The sequence below is a fragment of the Diadema antillarum genome, unplaced genomic scaffold (assembly GCF_040938485.1).
Source record: "Diadema antillarum isolate AM-2024a unplaced genomic scaffold, OU_Dant_1.0 seq00000633_RagTag, whole genome shotgun sequence".
Lineage (NCBI taxonomy): Eukaryota > Metazoa > Echinodermata > Echinoidea > Diadematoida > Diadematidae > Diadema > Diadema antillarum.
The window spans coordinates 1,633,422-1,661,159 of NW_027271550.1; the positions used below are offsets into that span (position 1 = coordinate 1,633,422).

General features: G+C 38.8%; 3 protein-coding genes across 3 annotated transcripts in view; 2 read left to right on the top strand and 1 right to left on the bottom strand.

The window, feature by feature from the left end:
* The window catches only part of LOC139736221 (polypeptide N-acetylgalactosaminyltransferase 2-like), a 111,854-nt gene extending 108,860 nt beyond the window's left edge, over positions 1-2,994 (top strand). The window contains exons 13-14 of the mRNA XM_071646955.1: positions 1,294-1,413; positions 2,446-2,994. Of these exons, the coding sequence (XP_071503056.1) occupies positions 1,294-1,413; positions 2,446-2,607 (282 nt within the window). The 3' untranslated portion in view covers positions 2,608-2,994. The remainder of the gene's footprint in view (positions 1-1,293; positions 1,414-2,445) is intronic.
* A 9,794-nt stretch (positions 2,995-12,788) lies between these two features.
* On the bottom strand, positions 12,789-19,597 carry LOC139736196 (testis-specific serine/threonine-protein kinase 3-like). The gene is made up of 5 exons (XM_071646929.1): positions 18,644-19,597; positions 16,152-16,187; positions 15,241-15,325; positions 14,399-14,519; positions 12,789-13,671 (listed from the first exon to the last, which is right to left on the bottom strand). The coding sequence occupies exons 1-5, from the start codon at positions 19,595-19,597 to the stop codon at positions 13,575-13,577; spliced, it is 1,293 nt and encodes a 430-aa protein (XP_071503030.1). The 3' UTR covers positions 12,789-13,574.
* Positions 19,598-21,551: 1,954 nt separating this feature from the next.
* Positions 21,552-26,748, top strand: LOC139736197 (testis-specific serine/threonine-protein kinase 3-like). Its single transcript, XM_071646930.1, has 5 exons — positions 21,552-21,911; positions 22,718-22,866; positions 23,916-24,076; positions 25,363-25,561; positions 26,271-26,748. Exons 1-5 carry the CDS (start codon positions 21,552-21,554, stop codon positions 26,746-26,748), a joined length of 1,347 nt encoding a protein of 448 aa, XP_071503031.1.
* Positions 26,749-27,738: the final 990 nt, after the last annotated feature.

Sequence of the window (27,738 nt, forward strand, 5' to 3'; positions counted from 1 at the left end):
CCTGGAACATTAAAGAGAATCGAATATCAGATGAGCCTGTCCTGACATATCGTGAAATGTTATATACCTGTAACACACAGGCGGCATCAGATTTCATATTTGTCTCATACGTTGAAATGTTGTGTGGCTGTATCATTCAGGGAAGTAGATTTCAGATTAGCTTGATGTGATTAAATGTTGTTTACCTGTGACTAGTTGGGAAGTATGTCAGATTAGTTTTGTATATACGTAAATGTTGTATTTAATGCCTGTAATATGGGGTAAATTGAGTTCAGATTGGCCATATGATTTAGATTGGTTATGATAACAATAGAAGACAAGGACCTAAGAGTCCCCTGATTTGATTGAAAGTTATATGCCTGTAACATTCAGAGAAATGTTTTCTTTGTTTTGTTTTGTTTTTTTTGGGGGGGGGTGTTTTTTAGACTTGTTTCGTGAAATTTGATGTTGTGTGCCAGTTGCATTGGGAAAATGTTTTTTCAGATCAGCCACATATGTTACTCGAAACTATTCCTCATCAAACAATGACTGAATTTTTTTTTTTTTTTATACAGGAGATAGTTGATATTATCGACAGTAGATATACTGTATGTATCACATCACAAAAAGATTTCCTCGCAAAATGTAACTCGAGGCATCCTATCAATTACAGCAAAATTGAAGAAAAACCTTGTCAGCACAGTCTGTCTGTTTTTGTTTTTTTTTGATAGCTGTTGTCTTAAATTTCATCTCCCTTGATTCTTCACATGAGCAAATTCTTCATTAGGTGCAACGTCAACGGAAGGATGACATTAAAAACGCAAAATGATCTATCAGCTAACCCAGTTTTTAACAAATGTCATTTGCAAGCAAATCACATACATGTATGTACATATATCCGTAACATGCAAGTACCTGACTTTGACAAAGGTACATAACAGCAAATGTGTATCAATGTTAAATGTAGGTTTTTAGGAGGGTGGAACTGACGTGATAGTGATTGCTATTTATGATGTTGTGATTTTGTGGCATCGAGGGGTATACTGGTACATCAACATTATGCACAAGGATATTTAGAAAATGTAAGGAAATGCACAAACTGGTTGTGCTCTTTATCAAATAACAAACAGACACATCAAATTTGTTCATGAGTTGATAATTTTGTCGGGACTTTCAATGATGGCAAACAAAGCATTCCTGACTTTTTTCATGCAAGTTCAACGAACATTCTAATGATAAACATTTCATGGCAGTACCATTTCTATTTTCAATACCAGTGTTTGCATTTTTGTTGTCATTTTGCTGTTGTTGCAGGAATTCTCCTTCACGAAGGACAAGCTAATAAAGCACTCAGACCTGTGTCTAACAGTGCCAGAGAAGAGGGCGGGGACGGTGATCCTACTTCAGGTCTGCCAGCCCCATAACGCCAACCAGGTGAGCGAGAATTTATGTGTTGTCTGTTAGATTTCTCCCCATACGGCTTGCCAGCCAGCCAGTAGTTTGGTGTGGAATGTATTACTGTATACACTGAATATTTCACAAGGCTTTTATTTTCGCGAATTTCGCGAGTCAGGTGCTATTCATGAACTTAAAGACACGCCAAAATATTGACACTGATCACGCTCTGAATGTGACATCGGAAACATTTCTCCACTCAGTACAGGACTCCACGATCGCGAATTTAACCACTTGCGAAATCGTCGGGAAGTTCAGATTCGCAAAAATTTAGACTTGCTAGATATATGGCGTATACAGTATGCACAGGTTCTAAAAGGAAGATAATCCTGCATTAGAAATTTTTCAAGTCTACTGAATGAACATAACAAGTCATTTGACAGCAAAAATGTTAGGTTTAAAGGGAAAATTGGAAAAAAAATTCTTACCCTTGAGATCGTTAATTTGTTTAAAATTCTCCAAACAGCAAGAAATGGTCTAATTATTGTATGAAAGCTCATATAATGTTCATCACTCAAAACATGTTTTGTGTTGTATTTACTTTGTTCTTTTTTTATTCCTTGTGAAATTAGCATTTATGTTGCGTGGTTGTATACCATGGGATTAAGATTTTTTTCATAATTTCAGTGTATTTGACTTGATTACATGATAGTGCAAGAATCATGCAACAAAGTTAAAGCTATGGTGGTACAGGCGTAAGCAATCATGGAGCAATTTTGTGATTTGAGTTTTTTATCTGGATGTAGCTGCAGGATCGATGTCCATTGTCTAGGTCATGTTGGTATTAGATGTTCCCTTGGGAGTGGAGATACTGTACGGGCACACAAACATCACACTACCTCTCTGACTATGTATGATATATCAAAGTATTCAGCCATTAATGTGATAATGAAAGGCTTAAAGGCTATGAAGAATATATTCTTGTTTATTATTCTTTTAAAATGTAAGTCCTCATTACATTTGTGACTCTGCATTTTTTTTCTCTCTCTCTTTTCTCTCATACTGTCCCAGAAATGGGAACAGACAGATAGCAAACGAATGTTCCGCTACCAAGGCACAGATTTATGCTTGGACAGTAAGGACCACAAATCAAATGGACTCCAGGTCCAGACCTGCAGCCCAAGGGCCCTCAGTCAACACTGGAAGTTTTCAATGACTAACATCGCTCACTGACACCGGACATCATCAAAGAAGGCCTTCTTGTCTAAGCCCTCCCCCCTCCCCCAACTCCATCCACGCCCCTCCCGTGACTCTTCTTGTCCCTAACAGCCCTTCCCAGCATTTGTATTTTTGTATCACAGATGTACAAAGAAAATTTGAATGAGAGAAATGAAAAAGAAAAAAATAATAAAGTGCTAGAAAATGACAAATATTTTTCAATCATTCGTACAATAATCAACTTGTTGATGTTGATCATTCTGTTTTTGTTTGTGAGTCTGTGTTCGGTGTTTTCGATAAACTTTCTTAATTCAGTGTGACATTATGATTGTATCATGTAAAAATGAAGCAGTTTGTTTCCAAAGATAAGGAAGGAAAACAAAAAATGCTCTATTGCTTGAAAGCCTGTATATTATGTCTCAAAGTGACTCTTACACAATACCTTGACTGCATGTACATGTGAAGAGCATCCGTGATCTTAGCTAGCTTGTCTCAGAGCATAAGACTGCAGTTAAAGCAAATCTATAACATTTTTTAGTTTGCCATGTACACTTTTCATTCTTATCAGACTAAAATTTTACTCTGATTACACATTGCTGCTACACTACCACTTTAAAAAAGAAGAAAAAATATATTTTTTCATTTCAATATCAAAATGTGAAATAATGCATACACATTATACATACATATTAGAAACTCTTAGCAATAGTTGAAAATGAGTCAAAATTAGCCAAGCTTTATACTTCTGCTATTTGGGAAGGGAGGGTGAATATGAGGAGAGGGAACAACCTTAAAGCAAAGCTATAGGACCAATGAATGGGAGATGAATCTCAAATCCCCCTTCCCCTCCTTGCCCCCATTCCCCATCCCCCACCTCCCATCACTTCCTCCTCCTCCTCTTCCTCCTGGCCTGCCTCCTCCCAAGAGAAGATGTGTTTGGTGATGCCTCTTTTATCTCACCAAGCTTGCCTCCCCATGCGGAAGAAATCTCATCCGTGAAGGATTCCCGATGCCAAGCATAGTCCCCATCCCTCCCCCGGGGGATTTGGGAATCGTGGAAGCTGGATGACGGAGCGAAAAAAAATCTGTCGCCACCACATGAGGTGCGCCGTCCTCTCCACCAGAGCACCGCCATGGGAGATAATGCAGCATGTACGTCACTTAAATCATCCCCCCTTTCCCATCGTGCTGCATCTGGTGAGTGGTGTGCATGGCCATTCTCGCCAGGAAGGGGTTACAAATCAGTGTTTCTAATATGCAGATTTCAGCCAGACTGCCTCGTTTGTAATGATAACAGTCGGGATGACTCTGGTAGTGGCGTCACGGTTGCACCATCCTCGGCCCAGCCAAATGCCAGTGGCACACAATGGACTCGTGCAACCATCATGTTGCCTCTCGCTGCCCACCCCATCTTGATAGTCTGCTCTTGCGTCACCGCAGTACTCGACAGTTAGGAGGATATGAGAAGCCGTGTGTGAGTGAGCCCTTCAGCATCTCCGCCACATCTCCGTGATATTACAACAGACTTCCTGGAAGATTTGATACATCTCTTCCTTTTCTGACAAGAAATATGACAGCTGTAGGGATTATCAAGTAAGAAATTATGTGTAGTTACAGTAGCATATGCACATCGGGACTTATAAATGGTGCTGGGAAAAAAATGAAAACACTTAGTGGTCACATCCACAAGATGATAGAAGTTACTCAGTCCCCATTTCCCTCTGATACCTTTTTTCTTTTTCTCCATTTAATTCTAGCACTGTCTGTAAATTCACCTGAAATACCTGAATCAATCTGCAAGATGTAAGTTGTGCACAAACTTCATTGCAAAGTAGTTTCTGGCAATTAGTGAATGTGTAACTTTAACAGCCAAAGCTTATCTTGGTTGACAAACATTAGATTATTCTCTAAATGATAGTCACTGCTGTTGTCTTTGGTGAAATAAACAGAAAGAATAAGTTTCTTCACAATTCCTGTAGTTTTCTCCTTCTGCCGAACATGAGTGTATAACAGAATGCTTCCTAAACACCGACAAATCCATATTTTCAAGTGACTTGATATTTCAGTGTTAAATACCTTGTGCTTACATGAGATGGCAAATCTGTCATGGACTTTAGATGTAAACAATTTATGTCAATTCAAAAAAAAGAAAAGAAAAGTAAATTCAATTTAATCAGTCAGTCTAGTGATACATCTCTCCACACTGTGGGTGTAATTTTAGGCAAACGCATTTAAAATCAGTCAGTAGCCACAGAAGTTGACTTTGGCCTTTAAAATACTGACTTGTTTTATGGCAGTCCTGTCGTGAATTGAATGATATACGTTGTAGAATTGTCCCGACGGTCAGCTGTTACCTACCGAAAAATTGTGTGCTGTTTGAAGTTATGCATTGACCATTCTTGAAATAAAACAGCTGTACCTCCCGATTACAGTGATTCGCATACATTTATGAATTTACACATATTGTATGTCATGGTGTTGCAAAATGCTGTACCAAGAAAAATGTGCAGATACTGACAAAGATACGTGCAGATTGCTTGCCAAGGTTTTGCAATGGAATTGTGGTAAATGAGTTATTATTTAACAATGTAGACTAATGACTAGAAATTACTGCAATCTACAATCAAACAGCTTTTGTATGTACAACATGTGGTTGTTCCCCCCATTTGTAACTTCTTCTTTTTTTCTGTGGTTGAATAATATGAACAGCTTGGGCCCCATCATATCAATATTGCCAATATTTACCAATGACCTAATCCTACAATTTGGTAAAGTGTAAACTATGTACTTATAAAACTGGAATAGCTATCTGTTCTGTGTTTCAAAAATTCTATTGCGCAATCGGACCAAATCCATCCATGTTCTAATTTTCTGTATAAGCTGTGAAGAAGAGCCCAAAGTAAGCAGGTATGTGTGATATTCAAGGTCTGTAGTACAAATTTCAGGTCTGTAGTACAAACTTCAGGTCTTATAGTACAAATGGGCAAAGTATTTCAAATAAACCTACTGTTATTTGTTTGGAAATGCTACATACAAGACATCTTTCCATGATGCCATACATGATGGAAAATAGATCAATTGACAAGTCATGACCTGTCTAATTGAGCTGTCATTTTAAGCCATATCAAGTGTGATTTACTGTTTGAAAAGCCTGTGAGTGTGATTTGTGAATGGTCTCTGCATCACAATTAACGCACTGGAAAGTTCTTGTATGCAGTAGTTCTGATATGTTATGATTAGAATGGAAAGGAAAAATCTACCATGCTTCACAAGGACCCCTCTTTCCTTATCAACATTATTCAGTGACATGCCGTTAAGTGACTTTTACCTCAGAAACACTGGATAGTAATCACCTTACCTCTGCATGGTTAAGGGATGTGTAAGTGTAATCTTCAAAGTAATGTAGTTATGATCATGTGTTACCCTTCTCACATATATACTAATAGATAGACTAGTTGATAGTGCAGACATTGAATTTGAAATATGATTCTTGCCTTTGATTTTGTCGTTTCGTTTTATTTTTATGTGGGAGCTCATTCAGATGTCTTGTATGGTGCTTTGTACATCGACTTTGATGCTAAAATGCCAAAGTTAGACTCTGTTAGGCCCTATGGAGTCTTTGTGTGCTAATCGCAGTTGACCTGGTGGATTAACAAACATTAAAGTTTTGAATGAACTTGAACTTACACGCTGTGGTGATTTCACTGGGGAAAAGTAGATATTTTAGAATGTAGATATAGACTTGTTTCTTCATTTTGGAAGTTCATGAATTTGATGCTTATTTGATCATGGGAATAAGAAATCAAACGATATTTAGTATTCACGTGAGCAGAGAGGTTTTATACATGAGTGCAAATATTGAGAGTGCATGTATGACTATTCTGCAGGAAGAACATATATCACTTGCAATGGAAGATACCCAGAACCAGAGCACTTTATATCATACCACAGAGAAGGGAGAATATAGTGTCAAATCATTTTAGAATGACTGCAATAAAGTTTGAAACCTCCTTTTGATTAAAACCAGAAATTATACTCCCCTCTGCTCCCTCCCCTCCTCCCCCCCCCCCCCAAAAAAAAAAGTGGAAAACAAAACAATAAAAAGGATTCGGCAGAACAAGAAATTAATATTTCAGTGAAAATGACATGTCTCTCAAGGTACTGACTAAAAAAGAAAGAAAGAAATAATCATAATGAAAAAATATGCAGTCATCTTGCATGATAGATTTTTTTTTTTTCATTTTTGATAGTCAGAGAATCACGTTTGTTGAGGGTGTGGTTAGATCAAATTGCAGTGCTTGAATAAATGCATGATTGATCATTTGCCGAGACATACTTGTGAGATTTCCATGGGAGCTGTTTTGCAATGCAGGCATTGAAAGTTCAACCCAAGTATTGTCCCATGCAGCACATAGAGGAAAAGAAAGATTTTATGGGGAAATGAAAAATCCTTTTCATGTGGATGGAGATCCTCCTCACCTCCGGTAGCTTTTGCTGCCATCATCCAGACAGTTCGGTGCGCGAGGATGAGAAATTTGAGGGATGTGCAGTTGGCAGCCAGCCCTTAACCCGTTCTGTACTGAATTCTGAAATGCCCATAGATTTAATATGCAGGCCACCAGGTTCCTGTATGGATCAGGTTAAATGAGGTTCTCTGCCCCACCCCAATCCAATCTTCCTTTGCAGTGCCAGCCATGTGACGTTCAAGCTCCCACTCATTGCCACCACAATAACTGTTTGAATGTTACTTGTTTTTATGCTCAGTCGACTTAAATGGGCACAAGTAAGCTGTCTGAACCCGTGATGAAGACCTTGATTGTGCAGACTTGTGTGTAGCATTTGTAGCCTGCTCTGACTGTACTTGATGGTTCAAAGTGTGCTCAAAGATGCTAAGTGGCTGTTGATCTGTGTCTATCAAGTGAATAGTGTTTGGGAGAAAAAAAAAAGTAATTGCCAAATAACTCAAAAACAATGCAAAAAACAAGGCATTTTGACCGAAAAAGACCACCTTACATGTGCAGATATTCTCAGTTTCTTTGTCTCTATCTTAATGTTTGTTGTGTTAGGTCTTTTTTTTAAAGTGTTTTTCTCCCATTATGTTGTCAAACAATCTCTGATTATAAGTTCAATCCATTTGAAAGCAGTTTGTATTGTATATTTGGCATCTTATTATTAGTAGAGAAAGAACAATGGCAGAATCTTTGCACATTTGGGTGAGTTTGCATTTTTTCACTTCCTGAATGAACAACGAAAAGCAGTCAGCAGCAGGAGTTGCTCTAAACAGAGCTTGCTGATGTGATGGCGATACCATGTGACTGATGACCACTGTTAAAGCACAGAACATAATCAGTATTTTTTCGGTTCAGCCACAGAAAGAGCTTTCTGGCTGTACATCATGCAAGAATGTATGCCTGATTTATAGTACATTGTATGTTACATTTGTAACCGTGTTCTCCTTCGGATAGACGAGCCCAATGAAATTTCATGCTGCAATGTGTGTGTCGATGTGTCATTTTGGACTGCTCTGCTTGATATACAGTGGAACCTCGTTTTAATAGAGGTCAGAGGTGACAAAACCCTCTTACAACAAGGTGATTCTGCAGGTCTCATCTCTCAGTATTTCTTTGTTTTTTGCACCCCGATGTAACAAGGCAGTTGTCACGGTTTTTAAATCTTCACTATGTGGGGTTCTCCTGTACATCATGCAGAATTAAGAACACGCCGTGAACCGCCCGTCTGTACAAATGTAAAACATATTTCTGCCACAGTGTCAACATACTGTATGCGCCATATATGCAGCGAGTCTAAATTTTTGCGATTTGGGACTTACCGACGATTTCACGAGTGGTTAAATTTGCGATCGTGGAGTACTGTACTGAATGGAGAAATGTATGTGTGTGTGCGTCACATTCATATTGGGATCAGAGTCATTATTTTCGCATGTCTTTAATTTTGCGAATAGCACCCGACTCGTAAAATTCGCGAAAGTAAAAACCTCGCAAAATATTTGGCATATACAGTAATGGATGCTTGGACTCTAGAGGGATTTCTTAGCAATGGACTGTGGGATATGTCATCTAAAGAAGGGATACAGTGTATATTGTGCCAAGCATGAATAAACATGTACATGATGCAGAGACTCCAACTCTCCCGTTTTCGACGGGAGATCTCCCGCCGAAAACCCATTTTTGCAAAATCTCCCGTTCTCCCGCTTGAGATTTAATTTCTCCCACCCTGGCTCTTTGTCTCCTGTTGGAAAGGATTTCTTACTGATTGCTATCGTATGTTGAAAAAATAAGCCTGAAGATAGCACCAGAGAGCATCTAGAACCCTAGGAACTTCGTGCTTCGCACACATCAACTTTGAGTCTCCCGTTTGCTAGGGGTTTCAGGCGGGAGAATCTCCAGATCAGATGGTGCTTTGGGTTGGAGTCTCTGCATGATGCAGTGGATATTGCAAAAAGGGACATATAATGCAGTTACTTGAGCGAGTATCAAGTTTTTGTTGCTTTTTTAAATCAGTATTTGGTTTAGGTTCATTCCTATGCACCATATATATCTTACAGAAAGGGGGGGGGGGCAATGTTATTACAGGGGAGCCATTTTAAGTGCAGGTACTTTTTAGTGTTTCTCTGTTAAATGTTAGATCTGGTGCATGACTATGTGTACCAATCTGTATGTTATAAGTTATGAGAGATTGTGTTGTGAAATTGTTGGTGTTGCTGGTGTGTAGTTTGTGTAAGCAATGCTCTCTCATTTTATGATTTACATGTCACTGGATTATGATATTATATTTTTTTGCCTTCTGCTTCAAACCTTTACACTTGATCTTCCAACATCTCTTTTTTTTCTTGTTAATTCTGGATCAATATTATCAAATGCTTCAGTGGATTTTGATTGATGATAAAAAGCTGTCATTTCTATTTATATGTAGTAGCGATGAGCAATCCACTTTCCCTGGGACCAAACTCTCCAAAATACACTTACACTTACAATACCAGCCCACTTTATTTCTTCCCCACCCCCTTTTTTTCTTATTTTTTATCTCTCTCAATAAATATTGTAATCAATGATAATGTAATCTTGGTTGAGTTTGATTGCCTGATGATTCAAGTGATTTCTTTGATCATCAGTGATTGCACTATGCCAATGAAGATCTTACAATTGGGCAAAACTACATGATGAATTTGAGGGCAGCACCTTCCCAATTTATGGTGCATATGCCGTGACAGTCAAACGTTGCCACAGAACTCCCAAAATTCAACAGTAGGACAAGGGAGTTCTTACCATTAAAGAGTGCCAAAGATTTGTAAAACTCGACTACCACAACCGTCTTGAGTTGTGTGATCAGGATTGCAATGTAGCTTTTGACAATGGTACAAATACATTGTAGCAGAAAGCAGTCATCATCGTCCTAATTCTGCTTAAAGATATGTCAAAGATGTAGAATTTTTAAACCAGGTGTATGGAGTTGACTAAGTTTTTCAACCACCTCAAGTAGTCATGTTATGCCTTTTCATGACCAAGTATGATAGCAGTGGAATAATTGTCCATTTTCAAAGTATCCAAGAGCATAATTTTTTTTTTCTGACATTCAAATTGTCAAGACTCAAAATCTTCATGCAGTAGTGTTTGAAGTCTTTAGTTAAAACTTTCATTTTTCTATTACTGCTTTGAATCAGAATGTGTTTTTCTGTAAGGATAGATTATTTTTTTTTTTATATTGATTCTATAGTTCCGGAAGTATTAAATGGAGTAGATGGGATTAATGCATTCATGCAATAAATGATGAGCAGAAACTTGTGTTTGGTCCCAGGCTCTGTACTTATCACTGTAGTTGATGTGTCATCTCAGATTAAATCATTTTGTCACAATTGCAAAAAAGAAAAGCTAAAATAAAATTGAAAAAAAAAATAATGCAGGTGTTGCTCTTTGTACATAAATGCAAGGCTTGTTTATCTACATATGCCTTGTTAAAGTAAGAAAAAAAAAAGATTATATATGTGTCTGATTTTATCAATAAACTTGAAATTGGACATTCTTATGTTTGTGTGCTCAGTTTTGTTTTGTGGCTGGTCTGTAGCATACCGAGTACCTTTTGCAAGTAACATATCTTGATCGCAGGTGTCACTACAATAAACTCAATACCGTACTCCAAAAAGATACATGTATTACATGAAGTCAGCATAGTGTTATAACTGCTAAATTTGTCATCACTAGAGCTTGATTCAAACAACTGACAATTGTAAATTTACAACAGGCAGTAGCCACAAGATGAAAATCGGTCAATTTCTGAAAAATCTTTTACTGCAAAGATTCACTTATTAGAGGCTTGTGGTGCAATGCACAGGAAAACATGTTCGGTATCGTCCAGGTATAATTCTGCAACAAGAGTGATACAGAAGCAGCCTGAATCATTTTCCTCCAGGTGCGGAATTGTCCTTGATAGATGCCATACCATGTGTATTGTTTAAGTTGAGTTAAAGAGACGGAGTAAAACTAAAACATAGTGGGGGAAGATTCATCAAAATACGACAAAAAGAAAGGTATGGAATCTACATGAATTCATTTTCTATCGTGTCTTCAAAAAGATCACTTGGATTTGGTGCAGCAACATATGCACACAGAAAGAGGCGATGTCTGTATTTGCAATGCACGATGGGTGCTTAACAAAAATACATTCCTGCATTTTTAGGGATTCATAGCAGAAATATGTCACAGACTATAGAGTTTGATTTCATTTGATATGTTACTGAATCATATCCAGTTTTGTTTCCTCCTGAGAGAGTGCCGAAAAGACTGAGAATTCTTGAAAGATAAAACACTCATTTCAAGCTTTTAAAGTCATTATACTTTTGTAGTAGGTGATGAATTGATCTACACTTTCTGAAGCATTTTCTACCACTGCCATCTGTATACATAACTATTGTATAAGAATTGTGAGAGCATGAAAATGGAAGCTAGGGTCACTGCCATGCATAATCAAAAGGAAACTAAAAAAATAGGTTTCCACACAAGATGGGGAGACTAAGGAAGGGTTGATGTACTATTGTCTTGTAACTTGCAAATTATTAAAGACATGCAGATCATTGTTTGTTTTGATGTTTCATCATCAAGATCTACTACATGTATTTAACAGTTGAAAAATATGTGATCAATCAGACAATTCTTTACACAATCCACTGCAAAGAGCCTGATGTCATATTTATTCACACTACTGAAAAGTTTGCACACTGTAGATGTCCCCATGACAACAGATGCTTTAACAGCGAAACCTTTCTGAATACACAAGGAATGAAGGAAACTTACTGCTTTGGCACATTAGTCATCTGAAAGAAGGACAAAGTGACCAATAGGCCTATGTTCATGGAATTTTTTGCTGGCCATATTTCGCAAAAGAACTTAAAGTAATTTAAGCTACCATGGCAACTGCTTGCCAACAACCAACCAGCTGTAGTGAGCTTATGATTGTTGTTGCATTCAACTTAAATAATTGCGACTCACAATAACTTGACAGCAAATCAATAAGCTTGCTGCAGCGAAAGTTATACATATTCTTCCATAACACCCATCATTTTATACTGAAGTAAAATGAAATAATACAAAACTGCCACTTTTCTGTTCAGCATTGTTTCCACTTCTGAGAATAATATGCAGTGCCTGAAAGTACGTACATGTATGTACACACAACATATTGGGATCTTTTCTGCTGATTTGAAAAGAAAAATATTCAAATTGGTCTAATGCAGCTTGAGCAGTGTTTCATTCCTTTGAAAAAGCTAAACCAGTTTGCAAGACATGACTTGGAAGCAAAACATGTACAAAGAGAGGAATTTTTCTGAGCATACAGGTTCTCCAAGAGTCAGCCCCTGCATATTTCTTAAATCAATTTCAGATTTTTTCCTGTTATTTCCCATACGCACTATTTGTAATGACCAATTTGCTAAAGGTATCATGCCAGATAGAAGTACAAACACGAAAATACTCGGTACAATGCATTTACACAAAGAGGCATACACTGTATAACAGTAATAGGAAAAGAATTACATAATTACATTACATATGGAAATGTCACCTTTTTACTAGTTAGGTTCATACATTTTCAGTTTCAGCATATGCTTTGAGCAAGGTATGACAGTTACTGACATACAAGTCAGTGACTGTATGAAGTCATAAATAATCAAAGGTACAGTCAGCTTTTCAAATTTAATCTTAATTTTTGTTTAAGATATTTGGATGAAAATGCAAGCTTTTTTGCAACCAATTATGTATGATGAAGTTAACACACACATTACATGAGCACTGTGCACTTGGGGAATGTAAAAAAAGATAAAAGGAGAGAAAACAGTCGACACAATTTACTTGTTTATATGTATGCAGGAAACACTTAAAGCAATTCATAAAGTAGCTAGACCATTTTCCTATGGGGACCTGCAGCTACTATGACCAGCTGAAGCAGTTCAACTTTCATGAATATAGTTTAGAGACAACCGACCAGCTGTATATCTTTCCCCCATTGCCCTGGCAGCTGCAACATTTGAACGCTTCATTAGTTTTAATACATTAATGGAAGGAACCATGATGTGCGCAATGTAAAAGAGATCCTCTTGTAGTACCTGTATGACTTCCTCTTGGTGCCTCCCAAATACAGATAAGACATAACTAAGTACCCATCTCGCATACCTTGGGAATGAGTACTGATGGAGATGATGTAACAAAATCCTATCTATCCCTCTGTGTCTAACTATTCTACTCTACTCGTCTCATAAACCGCAAAGATCGGTATATAAAAAGAAATGTTCATGACAACACCAATGATGCAAGGGGGGGGGGGGGATCCCCATCTGCCGTAAGGTGACATCACACCATGCCACACAGCTGATGACCAATCATCATTCGGCTCAGCCACAAGTGTATAAATTTACAGTGTGCTATTCAACAAGAGTGTCCACTTGGTGTCCCCTTTCGGGACTGACCACTTTCCTATTTCGCCGCTTCTTTGCTGAGGGTCACATAAATCTTTTCCTTGATCCACTCCTTGTTTCGAGGCACATAGTAGCATTTTGAATCCGTGTCCAGCCTAAGAATACAAGTATATAAACCAAACATTTAAAAAAAGTGAATTACATGGAGGAACTAAAAAAATTGAACGAGCGACATTGATTTAAACATAAACATCTGTGTAATTTAAGACTAACACAGTAGTCAACTTTTCAGACTACCAAGACTAAACATAACAACAAACATAACATTACAACTGATTGACAAATTGCCCTACATCGAAGTAAGAATTTCATGAATTTGAAAAACATAGCATTACTTTTTTCCCCACTTGCAAAATGCTTCTTGATATGAATATTTCTTTTTCTTCAATGAAAGAAATCATCTGCATTTCTAAGTCAACTTCAGGTGTGAATTATCCTTGTCATGTTGTATGCCAAATGCATTTATGCAATGCCCATTGTCTTGTCACTTAAGCCTTGTCTCATGAGAACCATTTACCTTAGTTGCAATTTTTTTCTAATTTCATTACATAAAACCAACATCTCAGAGTGAGTGCAGAAATGGAGAACAAATTTATAAAATCATAGAGCAATATAAATGGTTACAATGATCATCAACAACAAATAGAAAAGCCACTAAATTGTTTAAAGTGATACTGCTCATGCTAATAAGGGTAGTTACTCTGACTGGCAAAGACATAACAGCACTTTATGTGACAACAACAACAACAACAAAAAGTCAGTGTTCATGCACCAAGATATGGGCATTGGTTTAGATCCCTTTTAGATACATAGCACACTTACACTAGACAAGAGAGATCTGTAAGTTTGTCAATGAACTCAAACAGCTCACTGATGTCATAGGTAATGGAGGGACTGCTTGGGTGGACCTTCTTTAAATGCTCCTCAAATATTCTGCAGATCCCTGGGTTAAAATAAACAAACAAACACACAAAGTTAAACATCAGTAGTATACACGAAACACATGTTGTTTTTTTATGTACGTTTTTAATCAAAATCATAAAATGTATATTTATGTGAATATTACAAGACAATCCAATGGGAAATAAAACTACTGTATACGCCAAATATTTCGCGAGGTTTTTATTTTCGCAAATTTCGCGAGTCTGGTGCCATTCGCGAAATTAAAGACACACGAAAATATTGACTCTGATCCCCCATGTGAATGTGACGTACGCGTGTACATTTCTCTGTTCAGTACAGGACTCCGCGATCGCGAATTTAACCACTCGCGAAATCCTTGGGAATCCCCGATTCGCGAAAATTTAGACTCGCGAAATATATGGCGTATACAGTATAAGACTACAGTTCCGAGTATCAGTTATCATTACAGTTCAAAGCAGTCACAATACAATTACAAATGATTCTAACTGTATGTACTCACCTTGATGCTAATCATTTCAATTTATTAATGCTATTGTTTAAATATTTATTCTTTAAAAACAATTTGTTTCACACATGTTATATATGTTTTAATTTCAAGTATCACTGTATGTTTCAGCAGTAAACAGTAGAGTGAATGAAAATCCAGTAAGCTGCATTATCAACCAGTTCATTCAATACCTTATTATGCTTCAGTATTTACACCTTCCTTATTCCACGGGATATTACACTGATGAACCTACCTTCCATACACTCTTTGATGCTGTTGTAGTCGGAGTATGTCTTGGATTCAGGGGTGGAAGGCTGGATGAGCATGATAGTGTGCGCCTGTGAGGAGAAAAGACAGATGTATATCCAGACGATAGTATGCAGTAAACAGCAATACAGGTATGGTAAGTTTAAGCACACAAAATATAAATTTAAAAGGCCTTATCTGATGTTACACTGATGATGAGCAAATTTCCTGGCATTTATCTACCTAGCCAGACAGCAGCCCACACAGACGATGACACATACAATGTGCGAAGCAGGACACTTCCCGTTGCGTACAGCGACAGGACCGTGTATAAATATTACTATAGGTAGCCAGATATCAAATTAGATTTAGAGATTCTAGTGTTGTTCTGATTTTCAGTCTGTTTAAACCCGTAAACCCCCCCCCCCTTGTTTCTGTTTTGTTTTGTTTTTGTTTGTTTGTTTGTTTTTTTAAGATGAGGAGTCGAGCCGGAGCTGAGCTCAGCTCAGAGGAGGCTCCACCATGTCCACCTCAGCCTCAGGCTCTCAACTGAGATGAGGGATAAGCCCTATGAATGAGTAGGGGAACTAGCTAATAGACGCGTCTATACGAATATTACGATATAAATTAATTTACGGCTGGCCGAACGATACTTATATTTAGTAGCGATAGACCTTCTACAGAACTCAGTCAGACAGTAACGTTTAGATTGACATTGTGAAATGCTAGCAAACGCATTAATGCCTGTATCGGACTAAGACAGAAGTTGGGTTACAAACGATCTCGTTAAGAAATCAATTATCATACGATACGTTATGTGTTAAAATGCATTCAAAACAACCGCTACCTAGCTCCTTGTCAGTTGCATGCTGAAAACCTAATTAACTCACTCTGATGAGCTAATAATCACTAACTTACCATTGTTTCGTGAGGAAGCTTCAACGCTGCGGTCCACTACAACTACACGATGATGCACGTTGTTACGCACGCATGCGTGATGCGTCTACTTCTCCAGGCCGCCGGCCAGCTGAATGAATGCAGTACAGTTGTACTCACATGGGGCGCCATTGGCACTGGAGAGGATCGTCGAGCGAGCCTTGAGGCACGACAAGCAATGTAACTCGTGTACATTTGGGGAAAATGTCCTATACTTCTTCTTTTTTTCAGTTGGTTTTGCCCTTTACTCATTTTCAAAGCGACACAATGACTAAGCTTCCCCAACGTAAGCAAACACATGGAATTAATGTTTATTAAACAAAAAATGAACTTGTGTCAACCAGCGGCTGACGAGTGGGAAACATTCATTTTATTGTTTTGCATTTTGAATGTATTCAAAAAAAAAAAAAAATGATTGTTAGTGTATTACAAAACACCAGGCTGTTGGGTGAATGTGTTGGCAAGCACTATTTATAAAGATTACATGAATAATTATTACATCACATATGCTTATTTCAGTGAACAACACATGCTTGTAAGTTTCTACTAGTGCTCAAAATGGAACTATTATACGAAATGTCTTTTTTTTTTTATTGCACTTGGTGCAAATTACTACGCGTTTCTCTTGTAATGTATTGAAAGGTAAATAAACTCTCGAAAACAGAGGGAATGATAGATAGAAAAAATAAAACCAGAAACCCTAGAACGCTTACTACAAAGGATAGAGAATGTCGGAAAGATTTTTACTCTGCTAATTAAAGAATTAACTTGAACACCTTCTCCCAAAGGGGATGTTTATTCCCTTTATCTGTATCTCTTTCAGTCTCCGCCGTCTCATCTTAGTTATTATAACACGTTTCTCTTTTGAAGGGAAAACTCTTTTGAAGGATAAAAATGTCGGACAGGAAGCACGTCTTTGAAGCCCAAAGCACACACACACACACACACACACACACACACACACCCTCACACTTTTTCCCCTTGATCTTTATTGATTTCATTCAAATCATATCAACCCATTCTGGGTATATCATTAAGAGACAATATTAATGCAATTCAAAACATAAACAAAATTAATTAATATTCAGTGTACAGCAATTTCTTTTTCTTCATCCCGATATCCCATTCTAAGCACACACACACATAGGGTGTACACACACATCAAATAATGTTAGATTTTCTTTAGCTATGGGTGACAAAGGATATATTAGGTGAGTGGACTATAATGGTATCATCGTGATGGAAAAATAGAAAAAACAGGAAAGTTAGTTAACCCTAACACCCCATAACACGTCCCCCCCCCCCCACCCCCCGCTTTCGAGTAATACGAGTTTGGCCAGAACTGTGAGAAAAGAACACGCGTTTTTAGAAAATGCTATTTCGATTATAGGTCATTGAGCAATGAGCAACACACAGACATTTAATGTGGGCATATAATGCCTCAGATGAAACATGTTATGCAGATGATAAAAAAGTTACGAATAAGGCATATTCAAAAACCAGGACTTCCGAAAAGTAAAACACTTACAAAATGTCTGTTAAAGTCACGTTTATTGCATAATTATTTTGACACATTGCTTATTTGCGATATAATCATACAAGTTATTCAAGAGTTGTAATTCTAAGAGCACGTTCTTCCCTGTTTCCTCAGCTGCTTGATTTTTTTTTTTGTCTTTCTTTTTCTCCAGCGTGATAGAAAATAAATGTCAAATCAAACATTTTTATTACGTTTGCTAGAGCAATAACAAATACCTGAAATACATACCCCCGGTACATAACTGGGAAAATAGTTTGTTAGACGCTTCAATTTTAACAGCTTTGAACAGATCCGCATGAATTCTTATCATAGTCATATCATAATTATCATGATTAATTATCATAGCCTTGCACTTTCCCTTGGTATGGTAGGTAAATGTTTGATTTAGTCTCTGTTTTTTCTCAGTATTTCTCTGTTATACATTCATCTCCGACTTTACGTTCTTCGCATCCTATTCTTGCAGCAATCAGTAATAATTATGTGCGATGTGTCATTAAACAGTCGTTAGTAATCAATGATATCAGAATTCCCGTTGCAGTGAAAGTATGAAATGCAATAAAAAATTTCGCCTGCTGTCGTGAGCTTTTTACCTTACCCATGTGTGTGTGTGTGTGTGTGTGTGTGTGTGTGTGTGTGTGTGTGTCTGTCTGTCTGTCTGTCTGGTGTTACAAAGTTTTGTACATGTTGGTCTTTAAACCGTCATCCGAGCATTCGATTATGACCAATGCTCTGAATGTGTATGTTTCCTCCTTCTATAGCGATGGTTGGATGAAAAAAGGGAGAACAAACAAAAGTTGTGTTGCTTCACAATATCCACCTTATAGTCAGTGATAATCAGGCCATGTCTTCTTACAACCCTTCTCAGACTGGACGCAGTTTTTAAAGACGGATGCCCTCGTACACCATCCCGTATAGTAGTTTGGCTCCATTAATCAGCCATCGACATCTGTGCCTGGTTGAGCCACTCGCTCTCCAGGACGTTACCCAGATCCATCCTGTCCGCAGGAGAGATGGTCAGCATACCTCTGATCAACTCGCGACACTCCTCCCTCACCCCTCCTCCCATACCCTTCCCGTCGAAGCGCACCCCAGCACACTGGGACTGGAGGATCTTGCGGATGTTGGTCACATCATCGCCGAAAGGCATCACTCCACTCACCAAGATGTAGAGGACCACGCCCAAGGCCCAGACGTCACTCTTAAATGGATTGTACATCATCGAGCGAATGATTTCGGGAGCAGCGTAGGCGGCAGAACCACAGAAAGTGTCGCTCAAGTCTCCCGTCTCTACTCGCCTCACGAAACCGAAATCACTGAGCTTGATGTTGAATCGGGTGTCGAGAAGGAGGTTCTCGCACTTCACATCGCGATGTGCCACACCCATGCCGTGCATGTAGAAGAGTGCACGAGCTGTCTGCATTCCCCACGTCCTCGCCAATCTCTCCGGCACGGGCCCCCTTGTGACCAGTCGGATGTACTCCAAGACGTCACCAGACTCGGCAAATTCGAGGATCATGTAGACTTTGCCGCTCTGTTCGAACCAGTCGTGGGTGCGCAGGACGTTCGGGTGTCGGAGGTGACGGACGAGAGCAAGTTCTCGCGGCAAAAAGTTTCGCTGGTAATCGCGTGGGGCTCGCTTTCGATCAATGATCTTTACAGCTACTCGTTTCTTGGTGGACGTCATAACGGCCATCCTCACTTTGGAGTAGCTTCCAGATCCTAGTTTATGGGCAAGACAGTATCCTCGGCTCAGCATTACGGCGTTATCATTCGGGGTAGACATCGGTGGGTGCTCAGCAGGTGCCCTAACCGCCAGCTGCTTTGACGATCGAGTTTGCGACGTAGACATACTTGTCATTTTCATTCGGATTTTATTTACTGAACTTTGCATCATAAAAACTAGCTAATGTGTCCTTGATATCGAGTGCATGCCTAAATGCTTTTTTTCAGTTAATATAATGAACAGTTATATTAACACCTTGTTCTAGCGCCCATCGCAATGCATACACGAGGTATTGTAAAGTTGAGTTTCCATCAACGCGCAGATACCAAACATAATTTTATACTGTACCTCGTAACCAAGCGTCATCAAGCGCGCATTGTTGCGTCACACTTTGTCAATGAATGCGTTCTCTCTCGTGCACATGTACTCCTCGTGTTTGGGGACAAAGAAAATGCATATATGCATGAAATGTACACTGTCTTTCATTACATTTGATTTAAATCTGTCTAGAAGAAAAGAAACGCCAATCAGACACTCACTTGCGTCGTGTGCCCGGTGAGAAAGGCCCTTGCATGGTAACATTAACATTAGGCTGTGGTCCTTCTGCCGGGCATACAAAGACAGAGTGAATAGGATATTACGGATAATGCACTCAAAATGACGCACGACTGCGAATTATTCAAGTTAAATGGTTCACATGATGTTTTTGAAACGTGCATGTTTTGTTGAATGTGTTCAATGAATTCCACAGGATATAGGCACTCGATTATGCTCCATATACGAAGAAATATGTTCGGTTTGGCCCAAACAACCACATCGATATACAGTTCTTCACGTGCGATGCGTTACAATTTCTTCACACTGTTCTTCAACTGTTCTTCAACATTGTTGACGATAGAAATGGACAGTATGTTTCAGAGAAATATTTGCACTAAATTAAACAGTTCGTGTGACCAGTTCACTATGGTTTTCACGTTTCTCCTGTCTGGCGCAGAATGTAAGCTGATAGAACATTTAACATCAACAATGTTAGGTCCCAACTATATACAGTGAGTGAGTGATAATAGATGGTGACAATATCTTCTTGACCCTAAACTACATCTAACAGTCCTTCTGTATCACGGAAAAGACATTATCAGTTGTGCAAGTTTTAATGCAAATCAAACTGACAGATCTTGTCTTTTTTTCGAAACAAAGAGATATTCTTCTCTCTTTTTTTTCTCTCTTTTTTTTCACACCAGCAGCTTAACACAATCATGAATGCAGTACGCCGGGTGTAAAAGGCAAGACCCATCTTTCGTCTCACCTCCCTGGTACAATGCATTTACACACACACACACACACACACACACACACACACACACACACACACACACACACGTGTGTGTGTGTTCTCGATGGTAACACTACAGTATCACAAGTATGTGAAAAAGATTCGTTTTGGATTACACCGTTTATCATGTTTTGTTGTTTGTTTGTGTGCTGTGTTTGCTGTTTGTTTGTTTCTTTCTTTCTTTCTTTCTTTCTTTCTTTGTTTTTACTCTGATAAAAATAGTTCGGTTATCATGTCATGCTGCCAGATTGCTAAACATAGGTTTATACCATGAAGTGTATTGTAATACGCCTACAGAAGCAGATGCAGATCAATATTATAATTCTGCAGGAGCTAGGGAACATACTGCCTTGGAATCAGTGACGTTCACAAAGGTCAAAGAAAGTACGCTGACGCGCACGCGCTCCCTGCTGTAGCCTACGCGCTTACGTTGCCATGCTCACTTATGACGTATCACTTATCTGCACTTTTTTGGGTGTCATGAAAAAAAGTGTGTACCAAAACATAAGGGCTGGCAAGAAAATGAAGTCGGACGACCAAAGCAAAGACAGCACAAATTAAACGATTGTTAAAAGTCCTCAAGCAAGAATTCAACGTGTCAAGTTTCAAGACTGAAGCAACATTGGTCAAGAAATTGGACTGTACAACACATGCTAAACAAAATATTGGTTTCTAGGCATGTGGAAATGGTTGGAGTTTAATTTGAGGAATAGGCCCGACATCGGCGAACAATATAATCGTATCACTCGAAGATACGCAGATCAGTAACAACAACAAAACGATAAAAAAATGTCGTCAAGTCTACCGAAGCAGACCGGCCCGGGATCGTCGATGTCAGATGCATTGAGGGACCCGGGCACGGCAGGCACGGCAGGCACGACGTCGGTGCGGCGTGTGATCAACGAGGAAGTCATGCTCAGTAGGAAGGGCTACACGCTCGGGCTGATGCTGGGGGAGGGCTCGTATGCCGCTGTCTACTCCTGTCAGCTGAATAACAACCGCGGCAAGTGCGCCATTAAGATTGTCAATCGCAAGAAGGCGCCGAAGGATTTCCTGGAGAAGTTTCTACCCCGAGAAATGAAGATCCTCAGTCAAGTGAAGCACAGGAACATCGTCAAGTGCTACGATATCTTTGACACCGGCAACAAGGTATTAGCATGCTTTGCTTTCGAGAGGTGATGCTACGTGATTGATAAACTATGTCTTTATTTATTTTTTTATATTTTGAAAAAAAAAAAGTCATGTGGAAACGATGTCAATCTGTCAATAGTAATGGGATGATTCTATAGTTATAATATTGAAACAAGAAATGTCAATTTGAGTGAGAAACTCTTATTTACAAAAGTTAGTTAGCCATATATAGGCCTATCGATATCAATCAATATCACTTCTTGGCCTTTTGGCTAAGATCATGTGTAGCATCTTATTGATTATGATGTAGCCATACATATTGAGAGCTCCCACTAACTGAGTTATTCAGCCAGCATTATGTTGTGCGTGCAATCAACACATATCTCCACAAACAAACATTCAGGCATATAAACAATAAACACAAGAATCCCAAATAGTGGGAATATAATCATAATCCTACTCAGTAGGAGTATGAGAGAGCGCGCAATGAGAGAAGCGTGTATGAGATCGTCTCAACCTTGAGTAGGACTGTACTGTGGCGGTGTAATAAAGTAAATTATTAATAGCATTATGAGTTTCGAGCAATGTATTTCAATCATTTTCATTGTTCAAACTAAGATTAGTGATTGCACTCCGATGAGTACATTGTCATCTTATACTAGTAGACCATAATTGTCCTTTCACCGCGTTTGCCATTTCTATAATCTTAAGGGATACTGAAACAAAGAAAAGACCTCCCGACGTCCAAAGGACTACTTTAAATTTTTGGACAATCACTCCTTAACACTCCTTAACATTTTACCGCTGATCTATTATTTTTTTAGGTGTACATGGTGTTGGAATTGGCGGGCCATGGGGACTTGTTGGATTACATCAAACTCCGTCGCTCCCTCTCCGAGGACAAAGCCCGTGCTTTCTTTACGCAGATGGTGGATGGAGTGTCCTACATCCACAGTCTTGGGATCGTTCACAGGTGAGTTGATAATTATCATGAACGCTGGTTCTTTGGACTTTGGTGTGATTCTGTTGATTTACTATCGCCCATTGTTAGTGTCATCACAGAGTTCTGTATAATGTGGCATTTTAGGATGTACAAAATCGTGTGGTCAAGAGCGTTCTCTTTAAGTCGGTATAGTATCTATAGTTTTGGTTGAGATGCGGATTCAGGTTTTGACTTTTTGCAAGATAATTAGAAACTACTTATATGAAATATCAAAGAGCATACAATTCTAAGAGGGATTGAAAGTTGATTTGATGGAAATTGGTTTTGAAATGGGCGAGATATCCAAAAACAAAGTAAAACAAAGTGGTCTTAATAAAGGTGGAACGCACCTTATTAGGACCTCTTTGCTTCTGATTGATATCTCGGCCATTTCAAAACCAATTTTCATCAAATAAACGTTTAATTCCTCTGAGAATTGTATGCTCTTTAATATTCCACATGATTGGTTTCTAATCATCTTGCAAAAAAGTTAAACCTTGAATCCCCATCATAACCAAAACGACCACCCCTTTAACATGACTATATATAATGTATCGACTTTCTGCAACGACTGCATGCATGCTTTATAAAGTAATTATCAAGTTGAAATGAAAAACCGACAAAGGACTTTAAGGTCCACGAGTAGAATTTTTAATGTCAAAATCTCATGAAGATGTCATGAGTGTTTTGTAAATTGCAGTTATTGTAGTTGTAACGGCATCAGCGGCTATAGGGAAACAACTAATCAGCTTTGCGTGTCTATAAATTGCCGCACAGGTATCCATTGTCATGATTGCAATAGAAAATATTCTGGTTATCATCGGTATGTTATACGAAACACGCCCCAGAAATATCACAAATTAGGCTCCGAAACATTTCGTATCTGTAGAAGATGTAATCATGACTCAATCTCCATCATAATCCAGAAAGAGTATTTGTAATGATTTCTATGTGCTTCACTTAAGATATTGCGATATAAGATTAAAATGTATACTTTATGCCATATCTTGGATGTAATTCCTTTATTTTTCTTCTGACAGGGACATGAAATGTGAAAACATCTTGTTGGACAACATGAACGTGATAAAGATCTCAGACTTTGGTTTTGCACGATTCATGGAGCCGCGGGATCTGAGCAAGACGTACTGCGGCAGCGCAGCCTACGCCGCTCCAGAAATACTAAAAGGAAACATGTACAACGGTGAGTAAACAAACAATATTTTTTGTTTACCTTTCTTGTCTGTATTTTTAACATGGAATTTTGTTGAGACACTCTTAATTAAAAGGTTTCATGCTCTCAAGGAAATGACAATGCAGTTTCAAAATGTAACATGTAATTACACTCATTATTGTATAATTGCGATTAGAAAAAAAAAAATCTGCTCCGTCCTTAAGTTGACAATAATAAAAAAAACTGAAATCTTTATGACAGAACTGTTAAAGTTTCGTGAAAGAAAATAAATGGAAAGATAAAGCTTACAATGTTTTCGCGAAATAGAGCTATTGGTCAAATGCCAATCACACACGGAGATAATATCATTTCAATTGCCTGTCACATCTTCCACTGGATGGCACACATAATAAAATGGTATGAAACGACCCCTTCTCTCATATGTCCCTTCCATTTTACAATATCAGAATTCATTGATCGTTGCTCCTTTGGAACTTTGATGCAAAGGATAAAGTTTCTTCACGATGAAATATCTCTTTTAAAAAAAAAGTTTTAGTGAAGATATGACTAGAAGACTTGTGAAGCAGTGATTTCATTGCCTCATCTAATTTGCATGTTTAATGACTGCAACTTATATAACTTTTCATAAAAAAATAGTGAAGCCTTTGAAATTCCATAACCTTCCTTTTTTTTTTTTTGTCGGATGCCAGTTATACATCAGCTTGGTTGCAGTTTGTTATTCCGAAGGTTCGTTAATCTGAAATGATATAAGATCCCTTATTCCGAATGTTCATTAATCCGAAAATGAAAGATAGATCGAAATCCCCGAGATTCGTTAATCCGATGGGATAGGTCTGTTATTTCGACGGTCCTTATAATCGGAAAAGGAAAAAAGGTTCGTTATGCTGAAGATTCGTCAATCCGAAAATGGAAAAAAAAAAAAAGCTCGTTATTCCGAAAGTTACGTAATCCAAAAATGAAATAAGGTTCGTAATTCCGAAGGTAATTCGTCTGTACGCATCTTCTTGGGGATTTACGAACCTTCGGAACAACAAACATTACCCCTAAATGGTGGGTTCGGCACTATGCACTCGAAAAACGATTCAAACATTAAGTGGATGATCAAGGACCAGGTCGATCAGCGACTCTGCTTTCGACTTTATTCTATTCATTAAGGTCACCTCCTAAATAGGGTAGATTTATACTTGAACACCTCTCACGATTTTGACCATGGCAGCCAAGATGATTTTGCAATCATAGTCCAATATTTCTCCCTATGATCCTTATCATGTATTCTACACTCTGTGCTATGTCAGGCAAGGCATACGACGTCTGGAGCCTGGGCATCATCCTGTACATCATGGTGTGCGGCACCATGCCATTCGATGACTCCAACATCAAGCGGATGATCAAGGACCAGCTGGACCAGCGACTCTGCTTCACCAAGAAGAAGGAAGTCTCACTCCTCTTCAAGGACGCCATCTTTGCCATCCTGCAGCCGATCGCCGACAGGAGGTGAGGGAGCTCTTTATGGTTTATGGGAGAGCCTTAAGGCTCTAGTATATGGGAGATGCATTCAGCATAATATTGTTATAACCAAACAAACAACACAGTGAAAGTTCTCTCAAGATCAGGGCCCCGTTTTATCAAAAGATATAATCGATTATAAATTTCCTTACGACACAGGCTGCCATGGAAATCAACTATATAATCAATTATAAGTCTTCATAAAACTGCTAGGGCCAAGATACAATAAATGGCGATTTGGGAATGTTAACGTTCCATGTCTTATCAGGAAACAGAGATATCACCATGATACAACGTCAAGTTTTATTTTTAGAGCGTGCATGTGTGTGTGTGTGTGGGGGGGGGGGGGGGTTGACAAGGATAGTGCTCGTGGTTAATTCAAGGGTTAATGGTTACACCCATCCCTCTCCCTCCCGCTATTAATGACTATACATGTAAAATATTTGAAATGACTGTCGTTAACAAACCCATACAGTTTGCATCACTTCCCATTGCCAATATCTTTAAAGGTACTGCAAACAGTCTGTTCAAGATACAGTATGACCCCCTCCCCCGCCAAAAACAAAACATAACAAACCAAAGCAAAACACCTATAAAAATCGCTTTCAATGCCAGAATTAATAAGAATAGACATGACAATTTGTACTTTCTACGTAACTTGATTAGACATTCGTAAATCATTTATTGCACTTTGCAGACTAAAAATTGACGAAATACCGCTACATCCGTGGATGGAAGGGGGAAATGCTGCCTCGACGTCGTCCGGCTCTAGCCAAGGCAATTCCTCGTCGGGGTTCAGCGCCTCCACTAGCATACCGCCAAACCATCTGATCACCGCCAAGCCGTCGCAGCCCCCAACCCCAACCCCGGCCACCAGTAATCTGGCGGACAACGAGCGCGTCGTCGGAAACAACAACGCGGCGACGCGCTCCACCCCGCCATTACGCGAAGACCGTTCGTCCGACTCCACTAGCCGATTCGCGCAGAATCAGACTCGCCGCAAAACCAACGCCGAGCCTGGAGCGAGTGCGGTGTCGTCAGCAAGTCAGGGCAGCACCAATTCGCCCATGACGTCGCGCACTGTGGATGTGGGCAGGTCGGGTCGCGGTGGCGGTCATCGTGGAAGGGCCACGCCTACTCCAACACCAAAGAGACAGCCTCGAAACCACACTTGAACACTCATCGGCTGACGCACACACTTTGTTCTTGTCCATTACCATCTTTCTTCAACCAAGTTGTTCTTTCCGATGTATGAAAAGAACTAGAACTACTTGGAATAATTCACCCGCAACGAAATAATGTTTATTAACATCTTTAACAAAGTCCTGTTCTTTCCCGGTTACAGGATCAAAATGTACAGAACTTCTGTCAGCACGAGCTTACTAACATGACCCAATGTCCCTATTTCTCTTTATCATTAACTCCAAGTATGGACAAAGCCAAAGCATGAATCAGGATTAATATAAACTAAATATGAATAATATGAATATGTCACCAAGTGCTCCTGACAGCTCAACTTTATCATTAGCTGTATCTTTATAGTAGTGATGAAAAAAAAATCGAAATTTTGTATCGAAATTTTGTAAATTTGCACTAACAGGCAATGGCTGCGCATATAAGTTGATAGCAGTGGCCATGCGTCATGGTGCAATATTTAGATAAGGAGGCATCTTAATATTAATTTACGTGAGTACATAGTGATGAGATTAAAATCTTTGCTGTATATATCATCATGACATGCAAAGGACTGCAGTGTTCTTAATTTGTCGAGTGTCTCTCACTAGTAAAAATAACCCTCTGGATCAAATATGGACACTTCTTCCTTGTTTGTTTGTTAGTTTCATTTCCATCTGAGAAGATGGCTGGACAGCCAATATTCAGCTGCAATCGCTGGTCTTCCATGGGGTCCAGTTTGGATGTAAGGCGGGACCACTTTTTCGGGTTAAACACTCTATATCAAGGATCCTTAACACCAAGTAAGTTTTTGTCTGTGATCAAAAGACATGATGGCCGTATCTCACATTCACAAAAGAAGCAAATTGTCGCCTTCACCTTTTTTTAACTTCTTATACTTTACTACACTCCTGACAAGTACAAACTTTCATTCCATATATTTCAGACAAAAATATATTTGTTTTGTACACATTAAAACTTCACCTCAAAAT